At 38.8% G+C, this 22,976-nt stretch overlaps 1 protein-coding gene across 1 annotated transcript; it reads right to left on the reverse strand.

Moving 5' to 3' along the window:
* Positions 1–1,456: 1,456 nt before the first annotated feature.
* Positions 1,457–22,976, reverse strand: mapkap1 (MAPK associated protein 1). Its single transcript, XM_084936148.1, has 12 exons — positions 22,788–22,976; positions 21,461–21,939; positions 12,283–12,372; positions 10,637–10,785; positions 9,801–9,973; positions 9,507–9,683; positions 7,564–7,673; positions 6,274–6,381; positions 5,233–5,373; positions 4,354–4,491; positions 3,836–3,933; positions 1,457–2,057 (listed from the first exon to the last, which is right to left on the reverse strand). The coding sequence occupies exons 2-12, from the start codon at positions 21,741–21,743 to the stop codon at positions 1,935–1,937; spliced, it is 1,590 nt and encodes a 529-aa protein (XP_084792274.1). The 5' UTR covers positions 21,744–21,939; positions 22,788–22,976; the 3' UTR covers positions 1,457–1,934.

The following is a 22,976-nucleotide window of genomic DNA, read 5'->3' on the forward strand; positions in this document are numbered from 1 at the left end:
TGGATCTCTTCAGTGTGACTTTTGCTTCGTCTCCCTCCCCTCACCCTCAACCATTTGCAGTAGATGGCTGCCCCACCCCAAGCCTGGTTCTGCCTTTTCCTGTTAACAGTGTTGAAATTGGGCTGCATGGCCGGAATTTTTATGGAGAGAATTTCTAGGCGTAGTCAAGTGCTGGAAGGCTTTCACTTGGGTGGTCATCTCTGCTTTTCACAGATGACATGGCTCTGTTGCCTTCATCAGGTGATCGCCTCCAACTCGCACTAAAATGGTTCACGGCCAAGTGTGAAGCGGTGGGAATAAGAATCAGTGCCTCCAAATCTGAGGCCATGGTCCTTCGCTGGAAAAGGGTGGACTTCCCGCTCCAGGTTTGGGATGAGTTCCTGCCCCCAGTGCAGGAGAATCTCGGGGTCTTGTTCATGAGTTAATGGGAGAGGGGATCAACAGACGGGTTGGTGCTGCGGCTGTAGTGATGTGGACGCTGTACCAGCTGTACTAGGGATTTGTGTTGGTGTGTGGGGCTGTAGTCTGTAGGTTTATAATCTTAATTGGTAATTATGAGACAGTGTGTTTAAGATCATTATACAGAGTAAAATTGAAGTAATGTAACGAGTAGTTATAAAGGTAGTTTAACGAATGTCTTTCTCCTGGGAGTAATTAATCAACGTGCTGCATTACTTTTAAGAGAAATGTTCTTTGTATATGTGTAACAACTTTTTTACTTTAGTAATGAACACTGATCACAACAAAGAGGGGAAATACCTCCAACATAAACACTTGAATTCAGCAAGAATGTAATGTCTTTGATATCCTGCTTAGGTGGTGGTTCTCAAAGTGGAGCAATGAGAATTGATAAGGGAATCGATAAGGAATTTAATTTTTTTTATCCTGGCAAGTTGTTGCTTAGTTTGTTTTACAGTCAGTGTTAATTGAGCAGGGATAAAGAGTTAACCCAGCAATCAAAAGTTTGACATTCAAATGTCATATCTTTATATATGGAGGTGGCTGTAGCTTAGGAGGTAGAGCGGGCGATCCACTAAACGGAAGGTTGGTGGTTTGATCCTCGTCTGCTCCAGCCTGCATGCCAAGTAGCCTTGGGCAAAATACTAACCCTGAGTTGCTCTCTGATGCATCCATCAAAGTATGAATGTATCTGAATGTTAGATAAAAAGCACTTCAGCAGAAAAATCAGAGAAAAAAAAGTGCTTGTACAGATGAATGAGGCAAGTTGCATAAAGCGCTTTGAGTGCACAGATAAGAACCAATCCCTTTAAAACTTTCAAATTAACCATTTTTTTTATTTCTAAAAGTGTTTGATCTTCTAAAAGCATGAAGAATATTTGCTATTAAAACTTTTTTTTTTTTAATATATGCCTGAAATGTTAGACTGATAAACCCAACAACACAGTCCAGAGACACCTTTTCATTTCCTAAATAAAAAATATCTCTGTACAATACATTAAAAATGTGAAACCTTTATTTTCACATGGTGTTAAATCTGTTAGACGAGGAGGGCAAAAGCTATTATACAGTCTGTAGCGTTGATTTTTTTTGGTGCACATTGCCAACTTGTTGAAGCTCTACATATCCATCCTGGAGGACAGAGCTCCAGCTTCAGAGGCAATGAATGAACAAAAAGTTAAAAAAAAAAAAAAAAAAACCTGACAAAAACATAACAGCCAAAACAAGTCTTTTTTTCAATGTTAGAAAAAGAATGACTTGACACTGGTGAAGTTTCAGAAACTTCCACCTTGCTCTGCTGAAGCAGACATACATCCTACAGGACCATTTTCTAACCATTGCTCTCTTCCTCTCATTTTCTTCTTTGTCACATTTCTGCCAGTCTTCTTTATAGGGATTGTAGATTTAGGTTGATGCTCTCCATATACAAGGCTATATATATAGAGAATGTACTGACAGGTGGCAGAGGAGCCCGTCTATTGCCCAGTCTTCTTCTCCTTCTGGAAACTGAAGCTGGTCCGGCGGCTCAGTTTTCGTTGTTTCTGGGCAAAGTAATCAGCACGGGAGGTGCTGGCCCGGGACTCCAAGATGTAGTTTACCTGAAAAAAAATTGGGAAAAACTGGCGTTAATTATGAATTGACTTAAAAGATTTGTGTGATGCATTCATTTGCATTTCAAACACTGCACTACAGTACTGTGAAAAATTATTGAGCCACCGCTTTTTTCTTTACATCTTCCTTCCAAAGATCCAGACTTTCTGCTGTTTCTTTCTTTCTTTCTTTAATAACTGGTCTTCAGTATTATCTGAAGGTGTTTCAAACTCAGGGGATTAAACAGTGTCACATAACAACTTAGCAAAGAATCCATTTTAAAATTGTATCTTAACACACTTTGTTTCTAGAGGCATAAAACAAAAGCGCATAATTTGCTCTCATTTCTTCAAATCCCAACAATCACACAGTTTGATAGTCACAAAAAAGCATTTTTTGGCACGAACAAGATGGAAAGGATACAGGCAGTCATAGTAAACATTTACTTTCAAGGACAGATCTGCTGGACTGGTTCAGCTATTTCCCCCTTGCTTCAGCAGCTCTAGGCTGGAAGCAGACCCTTTGCCTATGCTAAAAGGCTGAAGGTTGCAGGAATCAGCTCCAGCACCAAAGAGAAAACTACCTGCTGCCCCATCAACCCAACCAAAGCTACCAAATGGCACTCTCGTTAACCCTTTATTCATGCATTTCACTCCTCAGAACCTAGAGGTTACAAGCACTTCTTCCAGCTCTTAGGAAGCCACGCACACATCAGTCCAGGAGTGTTGGAAATGCAGACAGCCACCTGATCCATGTGGTCAGCCTTATAACACAACCGGCATTGATTGACTCGAGCTGTACACAGACGCTGATTTAACAGAACCTGGTTTGCCCTGGGGCTTTGGCGGAAGCAGAGTGGGTTGAAGCGTACATGGTGACGTTTACAAATATCCCATGTGTTGGACATAAAACACAGGCAAAATTAACAGAAATAGCTCCTAGTTGACTGACCCAGGTTTAATAGGTTGGTAGAGCAATGTTTGGAGGTGTACTAACAAGAGCTATGAATATGTAGTGTCCATAGCACAAAAGATACAGGAGAGATAAGGGACAGACTTTATCAACTGAGTCCTGACACTCGCACTGAAGAGGAACAGTTTTTGGTGGGAAATAATTGTGGTATGCTAAAACTTTGGACCAAATTATGACCCAATTCTAGTGGCTGGGTATCTGAAGAGATGTGTGCTGCTTGTGTGTATCCTGCTCAGAATGTTAAATAGCACCAACTAGCCTTTCCTATTAATGGATGTTCCATTTGAGCGCACTGCCAGGACCTCATTGAGCCATTTCACCGACTGCACGAGGATATAAGTTTTGGTTTTGTCCTGTTGGATCATGAAACATGATATTCCGAAGCACTGCCTGTGTGCAGCATCTCTGCAAAGAGTGTCACACATCAGCAACTACAGACATGCGAGTCTCTTTGTACTCATGGTGTACATTCACATTTGATGGTGACACATTGGAACAGAGCTACTTTCCATTGTTCTGATGAAATCTAAAAATAAAAACGATGCAGTTGTTTTAACGAGTTGAAGGGTACTGCAATCTAATCAAAGCTGACCAACAAAAGGAAAATCATCAAGGGAAATACGTACATTAAACTGTACTTGCGTAAACACTCGTTCTTTTAACATAGCAGAGATTGTTCTGATCTGCTTAGTCTCTTTTGCCACTTCTGCTTTGCCATATGTAGCAGGTATTAGAATAACTAACTAAATCAAAACTGTTAAATCTTTGTCCTCACAGAAATGTGTTCCAGCACAGACATTCAGCTCAAACTCACCTTCAGCACTATTTCATTGACAGTAGCAGCATCAGACTCAAAGTAGAGAGGCTTGTAGTCATGATTGCTGAGATAAGTGAGTTTAAATATTGCATGACCTGTAAAACAAAAAGGGAAAACATGTTTCATTAGACAAAAATGATACAACAAACTTGTCCAGCAACCAATCTGGGCTGACTGCAGGATAGGAGCAGGAGATGAAACTATTTGAATGTCAACAAGAATGTCAGTATGATTTGGCGTGTGTGCCTTCTAGTGCACCTTTCATTAATTTCATTAACACCAAAACAGCTGAAATGCATCAATAACCAGTAAGCTACTTAAATTGACCAGATCAATATACCAGAAGTTGAACTGACTTCTGGGATAAGGAACTCAGTGTTCCTTTAATTTTTGAGTAGTGTAGATGTAGATAAATGGATAAAAGCAAAATAAACCTTAAAGGTAACGAAAGTTTAAGTATATGAATATTGTGTTGACATGTGCAGGGTGACCTAATGTTTCTGTGCTCCACTCACTAGGGCTTCTTTCCTCCACAAGGTCACAAGCACAAAGGTGGTCCGAGTCAATGGAAATGGGTTTCTGCCGAATCCAGAACTTAGTACTGGCTTTCTGATTGGTGACAGGATCAATCTCCAGTTTTTCTCCTGAAATCCCTGATGAGATACCCATATGTAAAACATGATGGTCAATGTATTTCATACATGATACACATTCACTGTTGGCGCTGCAGAATGCTGTGGTAGCCACACATTTTTTAATTTTAGTTTTTTGTTTTTCAGTCTTCCTCGCGGTCGTCGGCTTCCAGGGTCGAGTCAGAGGGCTGTTCTTGACACCAAATTCTCCTCAGCGCGCATGACATGTCCATACCACCATAGGCACGCTTCCCTCATCTTTTTTTCGATTGGGGCAACTCCGAGTCATTTTCGAACACCTTCATTCGTCACACAATTCAGGCGGGTTAAGCCCACCATCCACCTGAGCATCTTCATCTTCACATTGAGGATCTGCTAATTTATTCCATCATGCATACTTGCATAATTGCAATAAATTCTTTCAATTCATTTGTTTGTTTTTTTATTTGTTACCTCTAGTTGTTTCGACTGTTCTTTAAAAACTGTTTTATTACAAGTTTAAACAATGAATTTAAAAAAGAAAAAAAAGTTTTTGTTTTTTTTAAATTCATTGTTTAAAAAAAAATACAGGTGCCAATACAGCTGCTATTCAAAAATCACTAAAAATGAGATTTGTCGAGAAATAGGGACCCATTGTATTTCAATTATTAATAATCATAAAACATCCATTAAAAAAATCTTTGTAAGCTGCACACAATGAATTTAATTAAAAAATACTGACTACAAATTGTAAGCAGATAACATGCATCAAGCAGTTTGTACCTAGCTGGACATCTGTGGTGAAACGCAGTTTGTGGATCATGCTGATCTTGAAGGACTTGTAGTGATGACTGCTCAACATGTCTTGGACTGTGGTGATGTCAATAGGAGGGTCTTCCTCTGAACTCTCCTCACCTCTGGAGCCTGAAGACAGAAAGAAAACAAGAGCACTCAGAGAGTGCAACTACCCCTGAAGGGCAAGGGCTATACTAAAACTTTGATGTTGCTCTTCCAGAAGGAAGGAAATATGTAATTGGTTTGTTTGTTTGTTTGCAGTCTAGCGTCCACATTTTTCAAAATATCATTTTTTTATTCTGTGGGACGGTAGATACCAATAATAGCTCCAGCTGATTTCATTTTGGTAATAACTGGGTCAAGGTCACACCAACTCCAGGTATTTTAATTTAGCTGAAAATTGGGTCAACATCAAGATCACACCAAATCTGAAAATCAGTTTACATTTTGTATTACACCCATTTTTTTTAATGAATTGACTTTAAAATTCAGTATAGTATGACTTGGGGGATAATGAGTACCTAGGTTGGCTAAGCGTCTGACCTCGACCTTCCTGTTAGTGCCCAAGGTCAAAGTTGGCCGTGAAATTCTTTTTAAAGAAACCATATCGAGTACTATATCATATGAAAGCACATAAAGCAAGCTGTACAACACACCTGACATATTCTGGCTTCAAGAATATGCGTCAGGACTTCTTTAAGTTTCTTGAAAAGGTCTTCTCATCCGAGAAGCTTCTTCAGTTCTAAGAGCAATTGGTGGAGAGTCCCAGATTTTAAGCCCTATTTGGGAATGTCCACAAAAGGGTTATGGACCCTCTTGGGGTCCTCTGCCTAATCACACAAGCCAAGGCGTATAGAAGCCAGCTGAAGAAGCTTCTCAGATGAGAGGTGAAATGTCGTCAAGAAACTTAAAAAAGTTATTATGTTTGGAAAGATAAGTGTCTGGACTTCTTTATGTACCTTACTTAGTCCATGCAAGAGGTTTGCTGTCTAGAGGTCTCATGACAACAGTCATTATAAGATCACTTACTGTTTTCTCTGACCAGGCAAAATTCCAGGGTACTCTGGCTCTCCAGTGAGGAGTCCAGGTCTACTGCTACATTTGGCTCGGTCTGCTTCTCGAGACGATACAAGGGCCCTGTTTGAGAAGAAGAGTATTTACATCAACACAGCACTGACAACTTTTATTGATATTGCAAAACTCTTATGAGAAAGTTATTTTTTAACAACTTGGGTCTTGTTTTTAGTTGTTACTTTCAAACTAGTGCCAGACTAATTGTTTGACTGTGCTGCAGTTGTTCAAGTAGAATGAAATGTTAACTAATAGGAAAGCTACTGGTAACAACTGGAACTGTAGATATATAAATATTTTTTTTTTTTTAAAAGAAGCATAGCCAAAATAATCTGGGATCCTCCTTTGCCAGTGACCTTCGGACTAATCAGATACTATAACTCCTCCTGAAGTCTGCGTGTCTCATGTGTCAAATTCATATTCATTCATGTGTCAAAATCATATTTTAGAAGGTGAGTTTCAAAGTGAAACGTTTTAGGCTCTACAACCACTGGTTGTTGTCACTAATTAGAGACCAGTGTCATTAGGGTCACTGCAGCTCTACTCCACCAAACTTCCCTCTTAAGAGCCAAGATATTCTATGTATTATTAAATTTCTAGCCATTCCCTTTGTCTCCTCCGAATTCCTGTAATGTGAACCTTCTTTGGTTTGACTTCTTTAGATCAAACACAGTTAATAAAATTACTGTCTCTCAGAAACAAAACTCTTGCTGATGAAAAGAGATAGTTATTTCCATCACTGACATGCTATCCTCACATACACACACTTGGTAACATTCTGCAACTTAATGAAAAGTGTGTTCATAGTAGAAAGCAGAGATGTCCCAGGAGAAAGAGGGAGGACTCCCAGCATCTGAGAAGTGACTGGAAAATGGCTGACACTCAGCTCTCATAACTGCCACCCAAAGCTTGCTAAGGGCCTGTATCTGTACAAGGCACTCGGGGTGGAAAGTCAAGTTACAATCTAGGCAGTCTGTAGGTTAATCACTCCTTATCTAGCAATGTGAGGTATATAGTAAAACATGCCAAAAACTATTTTCAGACACAAATACAAAGATGTAGAATTATGCCCAATGTATCCAAAAGAGATTATATTTATGGATAAAGATTATATTTATGGATTATATTTATGGTTAATTCAAGGAAGACAGCACACTGTCTTTTTATGATTAACAGATCATAAAAAGACAGCACACTGACTTCCTTGAATTAAAGAGAGAAGGGAATAAATGGTGCAAACATCATTACCAGAGCCTTTCTGTGAACCTTTCCTCTTCTTGAGAGCTTTCTGGAGAATTTCCTTCATAGTCACCTTCAAATTGTCCACCGGAATTAGAGAAAAACCATGAGCAGCATTTCTAAAATAGAAAAATAGAAAATAATTAAGAATGCATTAAGCAACATTTAATGGTTCTGATTGTTTCATAGCAATAAGATACGAGTATCAGAGTACTGCTTTTTGTGCTAGCACAAACTGCTAAACTGAAGACACGAAGACAAGATTGTAATCTGAATAAATAATCTACTGTGTTCTGCTTTCAGTTTGCAAACAGCAGGAAGTTTCAATATGTTGTTTGTTTTGAATAGCCACCTCATGTATTTTTAATCTCAACTACCTTATTTGGAACATTTCACTTTAAATAGTTTTTGGAGAAATTATTATCATAGACCTTACTTTTAGCAATTAAACAGTATTACCGTTGTATACAAATGCCTTCCTGTTGCCAAATATTCAAATATTTATTTTAATGCAGCACAAAATAATCAGCCTGTAAAAATTTACTTGTGCACACCCTAACATCGTTTAATACTGGAAATATTTAAATGCCTTTTTATTTATATAGCGCCAAATCGGGCAGGGTGTCCATCTCCCAAATCCAAACTTGAAGCTGATTCCACAGAAAAGGGGCCTGGAAGTTAATACTCTACGTCCCATTCTTCTTTTAAATATTCTAGGAACAACAAGTTTGTTTGCAGTCTGAGAGCAAAGGGCTTAATTGGTGTGATTAGATTATTAGGTTAAGATGGGGCCTGTTTACTCAGGACCTTGTATGAGGTGAAGGATTTTAAATTTGATTCTGGATTTAACAGGGAGCCAATGAAGGGAAGGGAAGCCCACATAGGAAAAAATATGCTCTCTCTTTTTAGTCCTCATCAGTATTCCTACTGCAGCATTTTGGATTAGCTGATTTTTACATCAGTTTATAGGACATCCTGATAATAAGAAATTACAGTAGTCCAGCTTAGAATTCAAAGAAGTCAGCATCACTCTAAGACATGATTAATATAAGCATTGAATGACATGCTCATATTACAAAAAAAAAAAAAAAAAAAAAAAAAAAAAAAAGGGTCTAAGATTCCTCACAGTGTTACTCGAGGCCGAGGTAATGCCATCCAGAGTCGGCATCTGGTTAGATACCATATTTCAAAGACTTTTAGGGCCAAGTACAATAACCTCAGTCTTATATAAATTTGTGAACAGAAAATTAGTGGTTATCCTCATAGTTTAATAATACTTATTGTTGTTTCTGTTGCTAACAACCGGAGGAAATCAGGATGAAGCTTTCAGCTATCCTCTCCAGTGCAAGACCATCTCCATCCAACATCACAATTGAAGAAAAGGTCATTAAATCTCTAAATAAAGAACAAAACATCACCATGCCACCAGCTAAAAAGGGGATGCTAACCGTTGTTCTAAACTCAAGTTGCGTTAGGTGACCTTGATAGGTCACATGACAGGACAAGGCAAAGTCTCACAGTGGTTTTACTCAAAATCCTGATGCTAATGACCTATGCCTTTTTTCACAACTTATGTGATTATGCACATGATTAATAGTGGGTCAATAATCACCTCCTAAGGGACAACCCAACTACTGTTTAAATACATTGGCTGTCAACTTTTAAAACTGAAGAAGCCTCTTGTTTGAGAGGTGAATCGTCTTCACAAAAACAAAATCAAAACAAAACAAGTCCAGTTGCCTTCCTGTTTAGCTCTTAAGGCTACCATGACCTGGATGACTGTGAACCTACACAACCTGTTTATGTCATTTTGTGCTGTCCCAACAATGTAGTTTTATTCATAGATGTAAATCATTACCTTAGTCCTAGCAAGACTTGTGGAAGTATCTATAATTAGACAACTCTATCAGCTTTCCACCATATAAGTGATATATCACTCATTTCATACTTACATTCTAACAAACAGTGACTGCCTGGAAGCAATGCCAGGGGAGGAGTATTTCTCCACCAAGGCCAGAGTGCTGAAACCAAACTTGTGTATTGGCTCATTGGAGTCTAGCGGAGGGAAGTCAGTGTCTACCTCGCCATCATCTTCAGCAATGTGAAGGCAATAAGCATTCACATTTTCACTGTTGGATATGTGGTGGAAGGATTTGGATATAGAGAGACAGAAAAAGTGTGTTACAAAGAAAAAGACATCCTGTGAAATGTAGCAGTTTTATTTTTTTTAGCCATTTTGTGCTCACTTGAGTTTGGGTTCTCGTCCCTCGCTTGTGTATTGCCAACAGATAAGTCCAATGAGGTCATGGACACGGGCATTGGCGATGGTCACCACTGTCATGGGATGTACTTTCTCCTGAGTCATTTGCATTGATAGGTAGACGTCTATCTTTTTTGTAGCTGTGGTGCCGATGTGGCCCTAAAGGTGAAGAGAGGATTGTGCAGTAAAAAAACATTACATCGAATAAACAGACAAAACGTAGACAAATATTAACTTATTGTTTTTCAAATAAACACTAACAGGCAAGTTATAGTTTCCACATCCACAAGGCTGCTAGAGTCAGCATGGGTCAAAGTGATGTACATTTTGTCATCAGATTAGATCATTAGCACAAGCATGTTCGTATGTCTGTCAATTTTGTGGCTGCACAGATTCACCTGCTGAGAATGCTTGATAGCACCATATGCCTTTGAGGCAGACTTCAAAACACAAAGCTGATCCTATAAGTCCTACCAGACAAATTAAATTATTTATTTCTACTGTGGCATTCTACCATCAAATGCCAAAGGAGAAATAAATACACAATTAGATTGAAACAGTGTTGTGATTATTTGGGTAATAACTTCAATAACATTTATAACTGCTTATTTAGTTAGAAACAAAATTTTCACCCTGAATTGAGTGAAAATTGAGTACTGTCTTGACTATCATGATATATGGAAAAACCTACATAAAGAAAAAGCTTATCAATTCTTGAAGAAAATCAAATTGAAGACAAAGGTTTTCCCACTCTACAAAACTGGATTCAAATCCTATTATTTAATGTCCAAATAAACCTAAATAAAATGTTGAATAATTCACCTTGCCATCAAATTTAGAGTATTCATTGAAGGGATTATTGAGCTGCTGGGGACACTGCTCAAGCCTCAGTGACAAAGTGGATTTTGTACCAGTTGTCTGCGGCCTGTCTTTAAAGTTGCGCTTTTCAAACAGAGACCCCAGATCTTCCACTGGACAGAACACACAGAAACAGAAAAAAAAGAGTTAACGTATACTGATGGAGTTTTGTCAACTAAAGAGCTTTTGTGTCTGAATCTAAACACATTACCTTAGAGGTTTTGCTGAGAATTTCAGGAGATTTTATCAAACAGCTTGTGTTGATACAGTGTGAAAAAACATCTGACCATTTCCTGGTTTCCTATTTTTTGTATGTTTGTCACACTTAAATGTTTCAGATCAAACAAATTTCAATCTTAGATAAAGATAACCAAAGTAAACACAAAATGCAGTTTTTAAATGAAGATTTTTATTATTAGGCGGGGAACAATTCCAAACCTACATGGCCCTGTGTGAAAAAGGTATTGCACCCTAAACCTAATAACTGGTTGGGCCACACAACAACAGCATTTGCAGCAACAACTGCAATCAAATGTTTGCAATAACTGACAATGATTTTTTTCCAGCAATGTGGAGGAATTTTGGCTTACTCATTTTTGCAGAATGGTTGTAATTAAGCCACACTGGAGGGTTTTTGAGCATGAACCGCCTTTTTATGGCCACCGAATCTCAGTTGGAATCAGGCCACTCCAAAGTCTTCACAGCAAGGTGGACTTGTGTTTTAGATCATAGTCCTGCTGCAGAACCTAATTGTGCTTCAGCCTGAGTTCAGGAACAATTAGCCAGACATTCTCCTTCAGGATGTTTTGGTAGAGAGCAGAATTCATGGTTCATTTACCACAGCAAGTTTTATGGGTCCTGAAGCAGCAAGACAGTCCAAGACCATCACATCACCATATTTTACTGTTGGTATGAAGTTCCTTTTCTGAAATTCTGTATGACTTTTTGATCCACCACCCTGTAATAGGACACACTCCTTCCAAAAAGTTCAACTTTTGTCTAGTCAGTCCACAGAGCACTTAGCCAAAGGTCTTGGGGATTGTCACGATGTTTTCTGGCAAAACTGAAACGAGTCTTTATGGTCCTTTTGCTCAGCAGTGGTTTTCGTCTTAGAACTCTGCCATAAACACATTCATTTAGAAACTGTATTTTGTTTACTTGTGTTATCTGTGTTGTGTTATTTGTTTGATGATCTGAAACATTTAAGTGTGACATACAAAAAAAAAAATGGAAATCAGGAAAGAGGTAAACACTTTTTCACACCACTGTATAGAAGTGCCATTCACTTCACTGGTTCAGTTACTGATTCAGGTTCAATAAAGACAGATTTTTGTCTTTGATTACTTAAAATGTTAACATACTCTTCTATAAATGCTTCAGTATATATTACTAATGAAGTGGTCTGTGCCCTGTGGCAACAGAATATTTGATGTCATATTTTAGACAAAATCATTTGAACATGCAGATCCTCAGCAAACTACGTAATCAGAATGACATTAAGGGATATAAATGACAAGCAAAAACAACGTTTGTAAAACATGGTGTTACAAAGTTTGTAAAATGTGCCATTTAAAAAAGTAAAGGTATTTAGAAATGACTAGGAACAGTACCTGACTGGGAGGACGCCCTCTCTTTCCACTGAATGTTTTTGCATTTGATTTGGTTCTGTCGTTCTTTTCTTAGTCTTTCAAGTCTTTGGGCTACAAAGAAAGGACAGCTGGTCATTAACTTCTTTGCATACAAAAACAGAGTCACTAAAACTTAGTTAAACAGACAACAGATCATCATTTACGACACATCATGAAAATTATTGTAAATTCCTGTAAACAACTGATTCTATAGAATGTAGATCATTGAACAGTCATTATTTCCAACCACAGAGGATGTCATTGCTCTCCAAAAGTTTGATTCAGTTAACTTTACCATTTTATTATACATGTAACAAGCATAGCTGGTATAATGAAATTTGCAATATGTTGTTGTATGCTATTGTGCAGAAAGCAAAGTAACATAAAACACAGAATAAGACAAAAGATTTAAAAAGGAGGGAAATTCAAATGCATTACAATATCATACAATAAAATATAGAATAAGATGTATATAAAATATAGGATTAGTAACTTATTGCTAGAAGAATAGAATAGAATAGAATAGAATAGAATAGAATAATCCTTTAATTGTCCCACAAGGGGAAATTTGGTTGTAACAGCAGCCAGAAAGACACATATACAAACAAACAGTACACAGGACACAGAACAGAAACATACACAATTTTTCTTACATATTTACATTTTACATCTAGTCTGTTATTGCTGAAGCGGCGGTATATCACAGTTTCAGAGTCAGTCATTGTGTATAATACAGGGAGTGCAGAATTATTAGGCAAATGAGTATTTTGTCCACATCATCCTCTTCATGCATGTTGTCGTACTCCAAGCCTACTACCAATTAAGCATATTAGGTGATGTGCATCTCTGTAATGAGAAGGGGTGTGGTCTAATGACATCAACACCCTATATCAGGTGTGCATAATTATTAGGCAACGTCCTTTCCTTTGGCAAAATGGGTCAAAAGAAGGACTTGACAGGCTCAGAAAAGTCAAAAATAGTGAGATATCTTGCAGAGGGATGCAGCAGTCTCAAAATTGCAAAGCTTCTGAAGCGTGATCATCGAACAATCAAGCGTTTCATTCAAAATAGTCAACAGGGTCGCAAGAAGCGTGTGGAAAAACCAAGGCGCAAAATAACTGCCCATGAACTGAGAAAAGTCAAGCGTGCAGCTGCCAAGATGCCACTTGCCACCAGTTTGGCTATATTTCAGAGCTGCAACATCACTGGAGTGCCCAAAAGCACAAGGTGTGCAATACTCAGAGACATGGCCAAGGTAAGAAAGGCTGAAAGACGACCACCACTGAACAAGACACACAAGCTGAAACGTCAAGACTGGGCCAAGAAATATCTCAAGACTGATTTTTCTAAGGTTTTATGGACTGATGAAATGAGAGTGAGTCTTGATGGGCCAGATGGATGGGCCCGTGGCTGGATTGGTAAAGGGCAGAGAGCTCCAGTCCGACTCAGACGCCAGCAAGGTGGAGGTGGAGTACTGGTTTGGGCTGGTATCATCAAAGATGAGCTTGTGGGGCCTTTTCGGGTTGAGGATGGAGTCAAGCTCAACTCCCAGTCCTACTGCCAGTTTCTGGAAGACACCTTCTTCAAGCAGTGGTACAGGAAGAAGTCTGCATCCTTCAAGAAAAACATGATTTTCATGCAGGACAATGCTCCATCACACGCGTCCAAGTACTCCACAGCGTGGCTGGCAAGAAAGGGTATAAAAGAAGAAAAACTAATGACATGGCCTCCTTGTTCACCTGATCTGGACCCCATTGAGAACCTGTGGTCCATCATCAAATGTGAGATTTACAAGGAGGGAAAACAGTACACCTCTCTGAACGGTGTCTGGGAGGCTGTGGTTGCTGCTGCACGCAATGTTGATGGTGAACAGATCAAAACACTGACAGAATCCATGGATGGCAGGCTTTTGAGTGTCCTTGCAAAGAAAGGTGGCTATATTGGTCGCTGATTTGTTTTTGTTTTGTTTTTGAATGTCAGAAATGTATATTTGTGAATGTGGAGATGTTATATTGGTTTCACTGGTAAAAATAAATAATTGAAATGGGTATATATTTGTTTTTTGTTAAGTTGCCTAATAATTCTGCACAGTAATAGTCACCTGCACACACAGATATCCCCCTAAAACAGCTAAAACTAAAAACAAACTAAAAACTACTTCCAAAAACATTCAGCTTTGATATTAATGAGTTTTTTGGGTTCATTGAGAACATGGTTGTTGTTCAAGAATAAAATTATTCCTCAAAAATACAACTTGCCTAATAATTCTGCACTCCCTGTATAGTGTATGAATGTGTGTTTAATAGAGTCCATTTGATAAAATACTTACGAAATATGGTCAGAGATAGAGTTACACTCATGTCGGATGCAACACTTTTAGATGTCTTTGATGACAAGTTGCTGACAGTTACACTATTAACAGTGTGCTCAGCTGCTTTTACTACCCACTGCAGGGCCCTTTGACCAACGGTCGCCTAGTTACTATACCACACTGTTATACAAGATGTTATAATGCTTTGTACAGTGCAGTAGGAGATGCTACCAAGGTATTTTTCAACCTCCTCAGAAAGTGTAGGGATTATTGACATTTTTGTATCAGACAGAAGGTATATCTATAGAAAATGACATAGATTAAGGAATTTAAAGCTTGTTGCCTGTTCAGTTTCTGCAGTTGATGAAAACCGGGTTTTCTCTGCATTTGCTGGACAAGGTGAAATAATTTCATGACCAGCTTAGAAAGGAAAGAGGTAGTAATGGTACGGAGATATAATCATTAAGTAGTGTTTAAGGGCAAAGTGAAGTAAATTTACTTCTACTTCTATAGCACGTTTTTACTCTGAGCTTTTTACCACAAGTCTCTTTCACCCAGTCTCTCACACATTGATAGAACCTTTATGACTCTCATTGATATAGCTTTAGATGTAAGGCAATAATTGGATTGCTGCCTTCTATATATGTTCCCTTCTTGCAGTCAAACATGCTGGTCGTTATACTCTTCATCCACAAGATTACTTGTTGCTTTCTGTTTAATTTGCACAAACTGAACTTAGCAAAAGAGCTTTTGTCCATTTAGCACCCTTGGCTTGGAACGAGCTGCAGAATGACTGGAAAATGACAAAATTATTTTCATTAAGTGCTTTTAATCCATAACATGCAACTGTTTCAATTAGATTGCTTGTCATTTTAATTAAATTTTATTTGCATTTTTGTGTATGTGTGTTTTGTTGTTGTTGCGTGTGTTTAATTGTGTCATTTTTGTAACTGCATGATACTTGCTGCTGCCCATCTTGGCCAGGTCTCCCTTGAAAGGTTTCAAGGGTTTTTAATCGAAATGGGATTTTCCTAGTTAAACAGAGGTTAAAATAAAAAAAACAACAACAAAAAAAACACCTTTATATCTACGAATGTTTAACTTTCTAACAGTCGCACTCTGATGACTGCATCGGGGACAACTTGGGGATTCAGGATCTTTCCCAAGACTGGACTAGCTGGAGAACTGATCCACCACCCTTCTAACTAGTACACAACCCAATGTACCTCCTGAGCCACAGCAGCCAATAAATAGTACAGTGAAGACAGTACTCTCCATTAACCTGCTGGAATGATAGGCAAAGAGATGATGGTCGAGAATGGTGGTGGTAGTGGTGGCTTTAATATGGGCAAACACAAGTCTCTCAGAGTACTTCATTACAGTAGGAGTAAGGGCTATAGGGAGGTAGTCGTTCAGGCAAGTTAGTGGTAGTTGTTTAGGCATAGGATAAGGGTCGTCGACTTGTAAGCATTTGAGGACAAGTTAAAGATGTTAATAAACACCTCAGCCAGCTTACTGCCACATGCTCTGATCACGGGTTCTGGTATACAGTCAGGGCCAGCAGCTTTGTGTTAATTCACTCTGTTTAGGGAGGACCTGACCTCAGAGGGCAGAGGTACATGGCCATCTGGTGGTGGCAGGGTTTTGATGGGAGTCTCTGTATCGAGTCTGTCAAAATTGGCATAGAAATGCTTTAATACATCAGGGAGTGAAGCATTATGGACAATAGCGGAACTGTCTGTGCTCATGTGATCAGTTATTGCACGTATTCTTTGCCACGGGATCCGTAGGTGATTGTGTTATAGGAGGGCATTATCAATTTGTCATGTATAGTTTTGCTTTGCAGTGCTCTTTTGTACCTGCATCTGTGGGCTAGAGTGCCGCCAAATCTAAATGCAAGGTATGTCTATCAGCAAGAGACAAACGTCATCCTTTATCCAAACTTTATTCAAAGTTTTCTGATTTGGGTATACGTCTATTAAGTTCTATATTGTGACAGACTATGCAACTTTTTATACTGAGGAGGGATATACTTCTATTTCTGTGTGGGAACCCTGGGTAGCTTTGTGATGATACGGATTCTAATCAGTACTGGCAAAACAGCACTTAAGGGTAGACTCAGCCACTTTTGGCCAGACTGTAACCATCTTAGTTACAGTTTGTCCCTTTCTGTAAGTGGTCTGTTTCTGAGTAGTAAGAACAAGGAGTGGTAGTCTAACATGAGCGCAGGGTAAGCTCCTTTGTTGTTAGTACAGTAGAGATCAATTTATGTCCAAGGTAAGCCAAGGCCGCTCAACAGTCCACAATAATAGTGGTAATAAATGTTGGAAGGGTGGTATATCAGTACCATGCTGAGAACCAATTAAGTGAGCTCTTTAGAATGACCCATTTCTCTCAAAAATGTTTAAAGGCTTTCAGAATGATTAGGTGCTTAATTTTATACCCCTGAATTAAAAAATTAAGAGATGTGACTAGCTTCTTTTGTCCATATAGAGTACCACTAATTGAGCCTTTAAAGAAAAAGACCAGTTTTCATGAAGCTACACTGACTATCTGGCATGTAAATTTTTTTAATAATATGACCAACCCTTTAAATACAGTCGTGTACACAAATAAGTATAGCAGTTCAAAAAGGGCTAGCATAAAATAAAACTTGCATGGTTGTTAATCCATGTCTTACCAGCAGCCACTGGTTTGTCACAGCTATCTTGGTGAAGTCCTGATGAGAGCCACAAGAGGTCAGTATCCAGTGTCAAGTCTGAAAGTCTCAGAGGATTGCAGCTTTCTACCCACAACCCAAAACCATCCCCGTCACTCTACAAAACCTAATACAAAAGTCAAGGGAGCCAAAAGGAGACAATGTCTACCTTTGGACTCCCTCTTTCACCAAAACCAACTTTTCCTTCCAAATAAAATTTCTGAAAGTAGTTGCAAACTCACTTTAACCTCACTATAGACAATTTTTACAAAACAAACAATGTAGTACACCAACACCCTCAATTGATGACTGATTAGATTAGATTATAACACCAAACTTTAGGATTATAGGGATAATAGAAGAACATGACACAACCAAGTCTGTATTCTGGTGGGTGGCAAGACTCGTGGGTTAGAGAGGTCTGTTAAGCCAGATAGTCTTATTCCATGGCATATAGTCTCAGCTGAGGATATCCCTGATGAGCCAATCAGCAACGAAATGAATACCACTGTCAAATGAAGTTAATTACATAGATTATTTTAACAATTTTGGATTCTGATGTCCCAGCATAGACAACACTGGAGACCAAGCACCCTTCGCAGCATTATTTCGAGTCATTCTACCCTCCAAAACTCCTGAGGTCCTCATCCCATATCCCATTAAGATTAACTAAGACATCCAGCAACAAGCCCAACCATTCACCCATGGGATGCAGAAGATCTACTGCCTGCATCCCATTACTGGACTCTGCAGAACAGCCCCAGCCCTGAAGTCTCTTTTTTCTGTTGGGTCAAAGTTGTTTTGGAAGCACAAGTAGAGATGCTTTCTATACGTTAGGAGGGCACCATCATCGTTTTGCATTAAGAGTGTAAAATACTGATGGGTGCTTGCCATTTAATTGCTTAACAGTAATTAAATGGCAAGCAAAAACAGAGCATGTGCTTCAAGATAATCAAATCTAAATGGTGAATTATTCTATTAAATTCTGGTCTTGTTTATAATTCTGAATGTAATTTTTAACAGTAGAAATACAGCAATTTTGAAACTGAGAATGAAAACTTTTAGGGGGTTGGTTTTTTTTGTGTTACTCATCCATTTGAGTAATTAACAAAATATAAAAAGGACAAATGAACTTAAGCATGGTTCGGAAGAACTGTTGTCCCATCAGTTTCTCAGTGCTCAGTAGCACACTAAATTTCACACATGATATGAAATTTATCTATTCATTTATTTATTTATTTTTTATTCAGCTTATACCACAACACTAGCTGTGGCTTTTCAAATTATATAATACACTACTTTTATACTGGCTACCAGGAGCACTAAAGAGCACATTTAGACAGGACCTGTATTAAATTAGCACACTTTTTACTGTGATTCTAACCACATAAGGACAACACAACAAACTTCTTACACAGGGCAAAATATCCGGACATACAATTTGTGAAACTACGGGTAGGCAATATAGCCTCAAAATTATATCACACTATTTCAATGAAATTTACTGCAATTCTGTTTCTGAGACTATCGAGTCAAAAAAACAAACAAAAAAACAGAAAAAAAACAACAGCAACAAAAAAAAAAAAACTTCATCTGTGAGAGCAGTTTCGAGGCAGCAGTATTTATTACTGCAAACAAAGTTAAGGATAGCTTAGTCATTTCTTTCCAATGAGCTATTGTCATTGATGGCAACCATGTAATTCGCAGTGTGAATATATTGCCACAAGATGCCAGGAGTAGCAGTATTATAGTGGAATATTCTTGCATTACAGCAATACGATGATACACCATTAGTCAAACATAAGCACAAAAGCAGCCTAGGTAATGTTTTCCCTGCTCAGCCCACTCTTGCACAGGAATAAATTACCACCCCAAGTGGAGGGCTTCAAATATCTCAATCTTGTTCATGAATCATGGCAGAGCAGAGCTTCAGCCTTGCATATAGACTGAAGAGCTCGGCCACTTGAGAGGGGCTTGCAGTGGAGCCGCTGCTCTTCCACATTGAAAGGTGACACTTGAGCTTGTTCAGGCATTAAGGTCTCTTGGAAGGCTCTGAGAGGAGGTGTCCAAAGCATGCCTGGCCCCAAGGGAGACGTATGCCCCAGAGATTAGCTGGCTTGGCAGCGTCTTGGTATACTCCTTCCAGAAGAGTTAGAGGAGGTGGTCAGGTAAAGGGAGGCCTTGGTTACAGGGGTAGCCTAGACCTAGCAGAAAATAGATCAGTCCAAATGGATGGACTGTTCTTTTTCCACTGTGGACTGATTGTACAGTTTATATTTTTAATGACTTAATTTAATGAAACAAGTATTGTTGGAACAGTGCTTGGGTCTAAAAGCCTCATCTTTTCTCCTCAAAACACACATCCTTTTACTTTCAAATACACACCTTAAAGCATAACTCATAAGCTGGAGAGGAAATGGCAACTAACTCATTTAGAAGATCATGCTTTAGCCTGGAAGATTCATTTTTGCTCTATAAAAAGCCCTCTGTAAAGCTGGAAGATCTTACTATTCAATACTGAGTGAAGAAGAACCACCCTAGGTTTCTCTTCAGCACTGCAGCCAAAATTGTGCTTTTTAGACCCCATTCCTACAAGACTACTCAAAGAAGCACTATTTACCATTAATTAAATGCTTTAAGCTTACACATAATCAACCTATCTCTATGACTTGAGTACGTAAGACAGGCCTTTAAGCGGTCAGTAGCTAAACAGTTACTTAAAAAGCCATAACCTGACCCAGCTGTCTTAGCTAATTTTATGGGTCAATCTCCAATCTTCCTTTCATTTCAAAAATTCATAGTAGTTGTAAAACAGCTAACTGATCCTGTGCACAGGAATGGTTTATTTGAATTGCTTTAGTCAAGTTTAAGAGCTTATAATAGCCCAGAAACAACTTCAGTGAAGGTTACAAATGTGGACAAACAGTGGACTCATCTCTGTGCTTGTCCTCCTAGGCCTCAGTGCAGCATTCCATACTGTTGACCATAATATATTATTACAGCAATTCGAGCGTGTTGTAGGAATTAAAGCCACTGCAGTGCAGTGGCTTAAATCATAGCTAACAGACTCCAATTTGTTAATGCAAATGGAGTCTTCTTCACACACTAAAGTTAACTATGGAGTTCCACAGGGATACCCAACTTTATTTATCCATGAAGCCAGATAATATACATAAATTATTTAAACTGCAGGAATTTCTTACAGACATAAAGACCTGGATGACCTGATTTTCTGCTTCCAAATTCAGATAAAAACTGAGGTTACTGTAGTCTGACCTAAAACTCTTAGAAGTTATTATTGGGAAGGTCTTTACCTTACAATATTAAGCACCTTGAGGCAACTGTTGTTGTGATCTGGTGCTACATAAATAAAATTGAGCTGAATTGCTTGCAAGCCAAATAGTTCAAGCTTTGTCTTGTCTGACCATAGTGATATTTTCCACATTTGGCTTGGGCATGTGGGCAGCTACAAATTTCAGTTGAGCTTCTTTATTGGTCAACATCCTCTCAGGCCATGACAATGTAAAACTCGCTACAAGTCTTTAGGTAAGTCATTAAAAGCGTATGCTGAATCACCATTCCATCCTGAAAAATTAAGTTTAAAGACATTGTTAAAAGTGCCAAATTACTATTACATTCATGCCCATGATCCACTGGAGCCACAGTAGTTATGGTAATAACACCAACAAAGAACAACAACAATATGAAAACTGAAAATGTAAAAATGAATTCCACATTTGCTGAAGTAGTGGGTTTCCCTCACTTTTTGTCATCATGGTGGAAATATTTGCAGAAATTTGGTTTTATATAGAGTAGGCACTTGATTTTGGAGCACACGGAAGCTGGGTGACACATAGTCAATGATTATTCATTTTGCTGTGTCATTTGTCATCTCCATAACCATATTTAATGCAATATGTCACATCATATAAATTACTTAAATGCACAATGAACCACAGTGTAATCCCAAGCTTTTCACATGCGCTGCACACAATTTAACTCAGTGAAACCACTGGCCCTGATTAGCCACACAAAACCCCTTCAAACAGCAGCAGAACAGGCTTTCTGGCTGCCTCCCACCATAATGACAGGAGGGAGGTCTGACAGAAAGCTGGCCCAACTAACAAGCTAAAGTCTGAAGATGAGTTTACCTGTGTTGGAGCGCCGACGAATGCCAAAGTCCCAGCTGGAGGTGATGTCCATAGACTGAGAGAGGTCACAGGGATGACTGTCTGTCACACTACTACCCCCCTCATTCAGGAGGCCTGACCCAGTTGACCCAAAGCTGCTACCAGGCACCAGAGAAAGCTGGCACTTCTCAAGATCAACATCCTGATCTATTAGCACCATTTCACACATTCCAGTATCATCACTGGTCACATGAGATTGTCTGATGTGAGCCAGGATAATGGCCGGATTGTCCAAGAATGCCATTTCCTCTGTTTGGCTAAGTGTGTCTTTTCGCTTTGGAAATTTTCTCACCCTCTTGCCTGTATGCCAAAGGGTTCCTTTTCTTTTCTTATCAGTCTCTGTTTGAGAGTGTTACAGCTCTGACTGATGACAAGAGAGGTGTCACCTTTTCCATCTTTTGATGACTATTTTTTCAGGTCCAAGGTAGGCAAAGTAGTCCCTAAGGAGAGCAAAGAAATTGTTATTACATGCCAAGCCTCAGCTTGGCTGAAGAGGCTTTAAAAGTCTCAACAGTTAAAACAAAGATTGTCATTTTGCCAATAATCTCTTTAAATGGGTTTGAACTTTGATACCAACAAACAAAAACTGAAGTTTGAATGTCCGTGATATTAACACTGAACATAAAGATGTTGATAATTTCAACATGTAAATAAGAGCTGTAAGCCAGGCCAAAACAACCCCACACTCAAACTAGGTTGAATGAGATACCAACGTTAACACGTCCAATAAAGGATCAGGACCAGAGCACCAAGATTTTTTGTAACTTTAGTAAACAAACGTCAAACTATTAATAAAATATTGTTAGGTTTTGAATAGTTCAAATTGTATGCGGCGGGCCTAATCTTACATTAGAAGATCCAGTTATTGCAAAGAGCTTCTAGACGACGCTAACTGCAACTAATGAGAAGCTGTAGTGTATTGTCAGGTTTGTCCTTGCTGACAGCTTAAGGGTCTTCTTCTCTAAATCGAAATGTGTTATGGCGTGTAATGCCAAGTGATACTGTTTGATACCTGCAACAAGCACCTCACTTAATGATTCATTGCTGTTTTTAATGATAGGTGATGTAGCTATTGTCTTTTTTGCTAACCATCGTAGCCGGCTGACTTCAAAGTAATACTTTTTTAAATCACAGTCCGCCTGCTTAGAGTGGCAAAAGGGTTTATTTTTAGTATCAGGATTGGAAAAATATTTCACCAGAAGCGGTTCAATCTAGTAGCTTGCAAGCTCATTTAAGCTAACGCGACCAGCATTTGGTTGCACCTCCCTTGTTTAAGACGACGTCTTACCTTCAGATGTATCCACCAAGGGAAAGAAACATCCACCATTCTCCATATTATACAAGCATAATCATAATAGAGTCAGAAACTCTGTTCATCACGACTAATGTTCCACATTAAAGTCATAATACAAACACAAACCAACTCAACCTGGTATGCTCTGCCTAACAACCAACCCACAACCAACCCGGCTATACT

Source organism: Perissodus microlepis, chromosome 7 (genome assembly GCF_051167445.1).
Source record: "Perissodus microlepis isolate ML-2025 ecotype Zambia chromosome 7, ASM5116744v1, whole genome shotgun sequence".
Classification (NCBI taxonomy): Eukaryota; Metazoa; Chordata; class Actinopteri; order Cichliformes; family Cichlidae; genus Perissodus; species Perissodus microlepis.

Coding starts and splice junctions, on each gene's coding strand:
- mapkap1 (XM_084936148.1), bottom strand. CDS start 21,743: ATGGCATTCTTGGACAATCCGGCCATTATCCTGGCTCACATCAGACAA. Junction 9,974..10,636: donor ACTCTAAATTTGATGGCAAG/GTGAATTATTCA, acceptor CTTCACCTTTAG/GGCCACATCGGCACCACAGC. Junction 2,058..3,835: donor TCAATGAAATAGTGCTGAAG/GTGAGTTTGAGC, acceptor ATTTTTTTTCAG/GTAAACTACATCTTGGAGTC.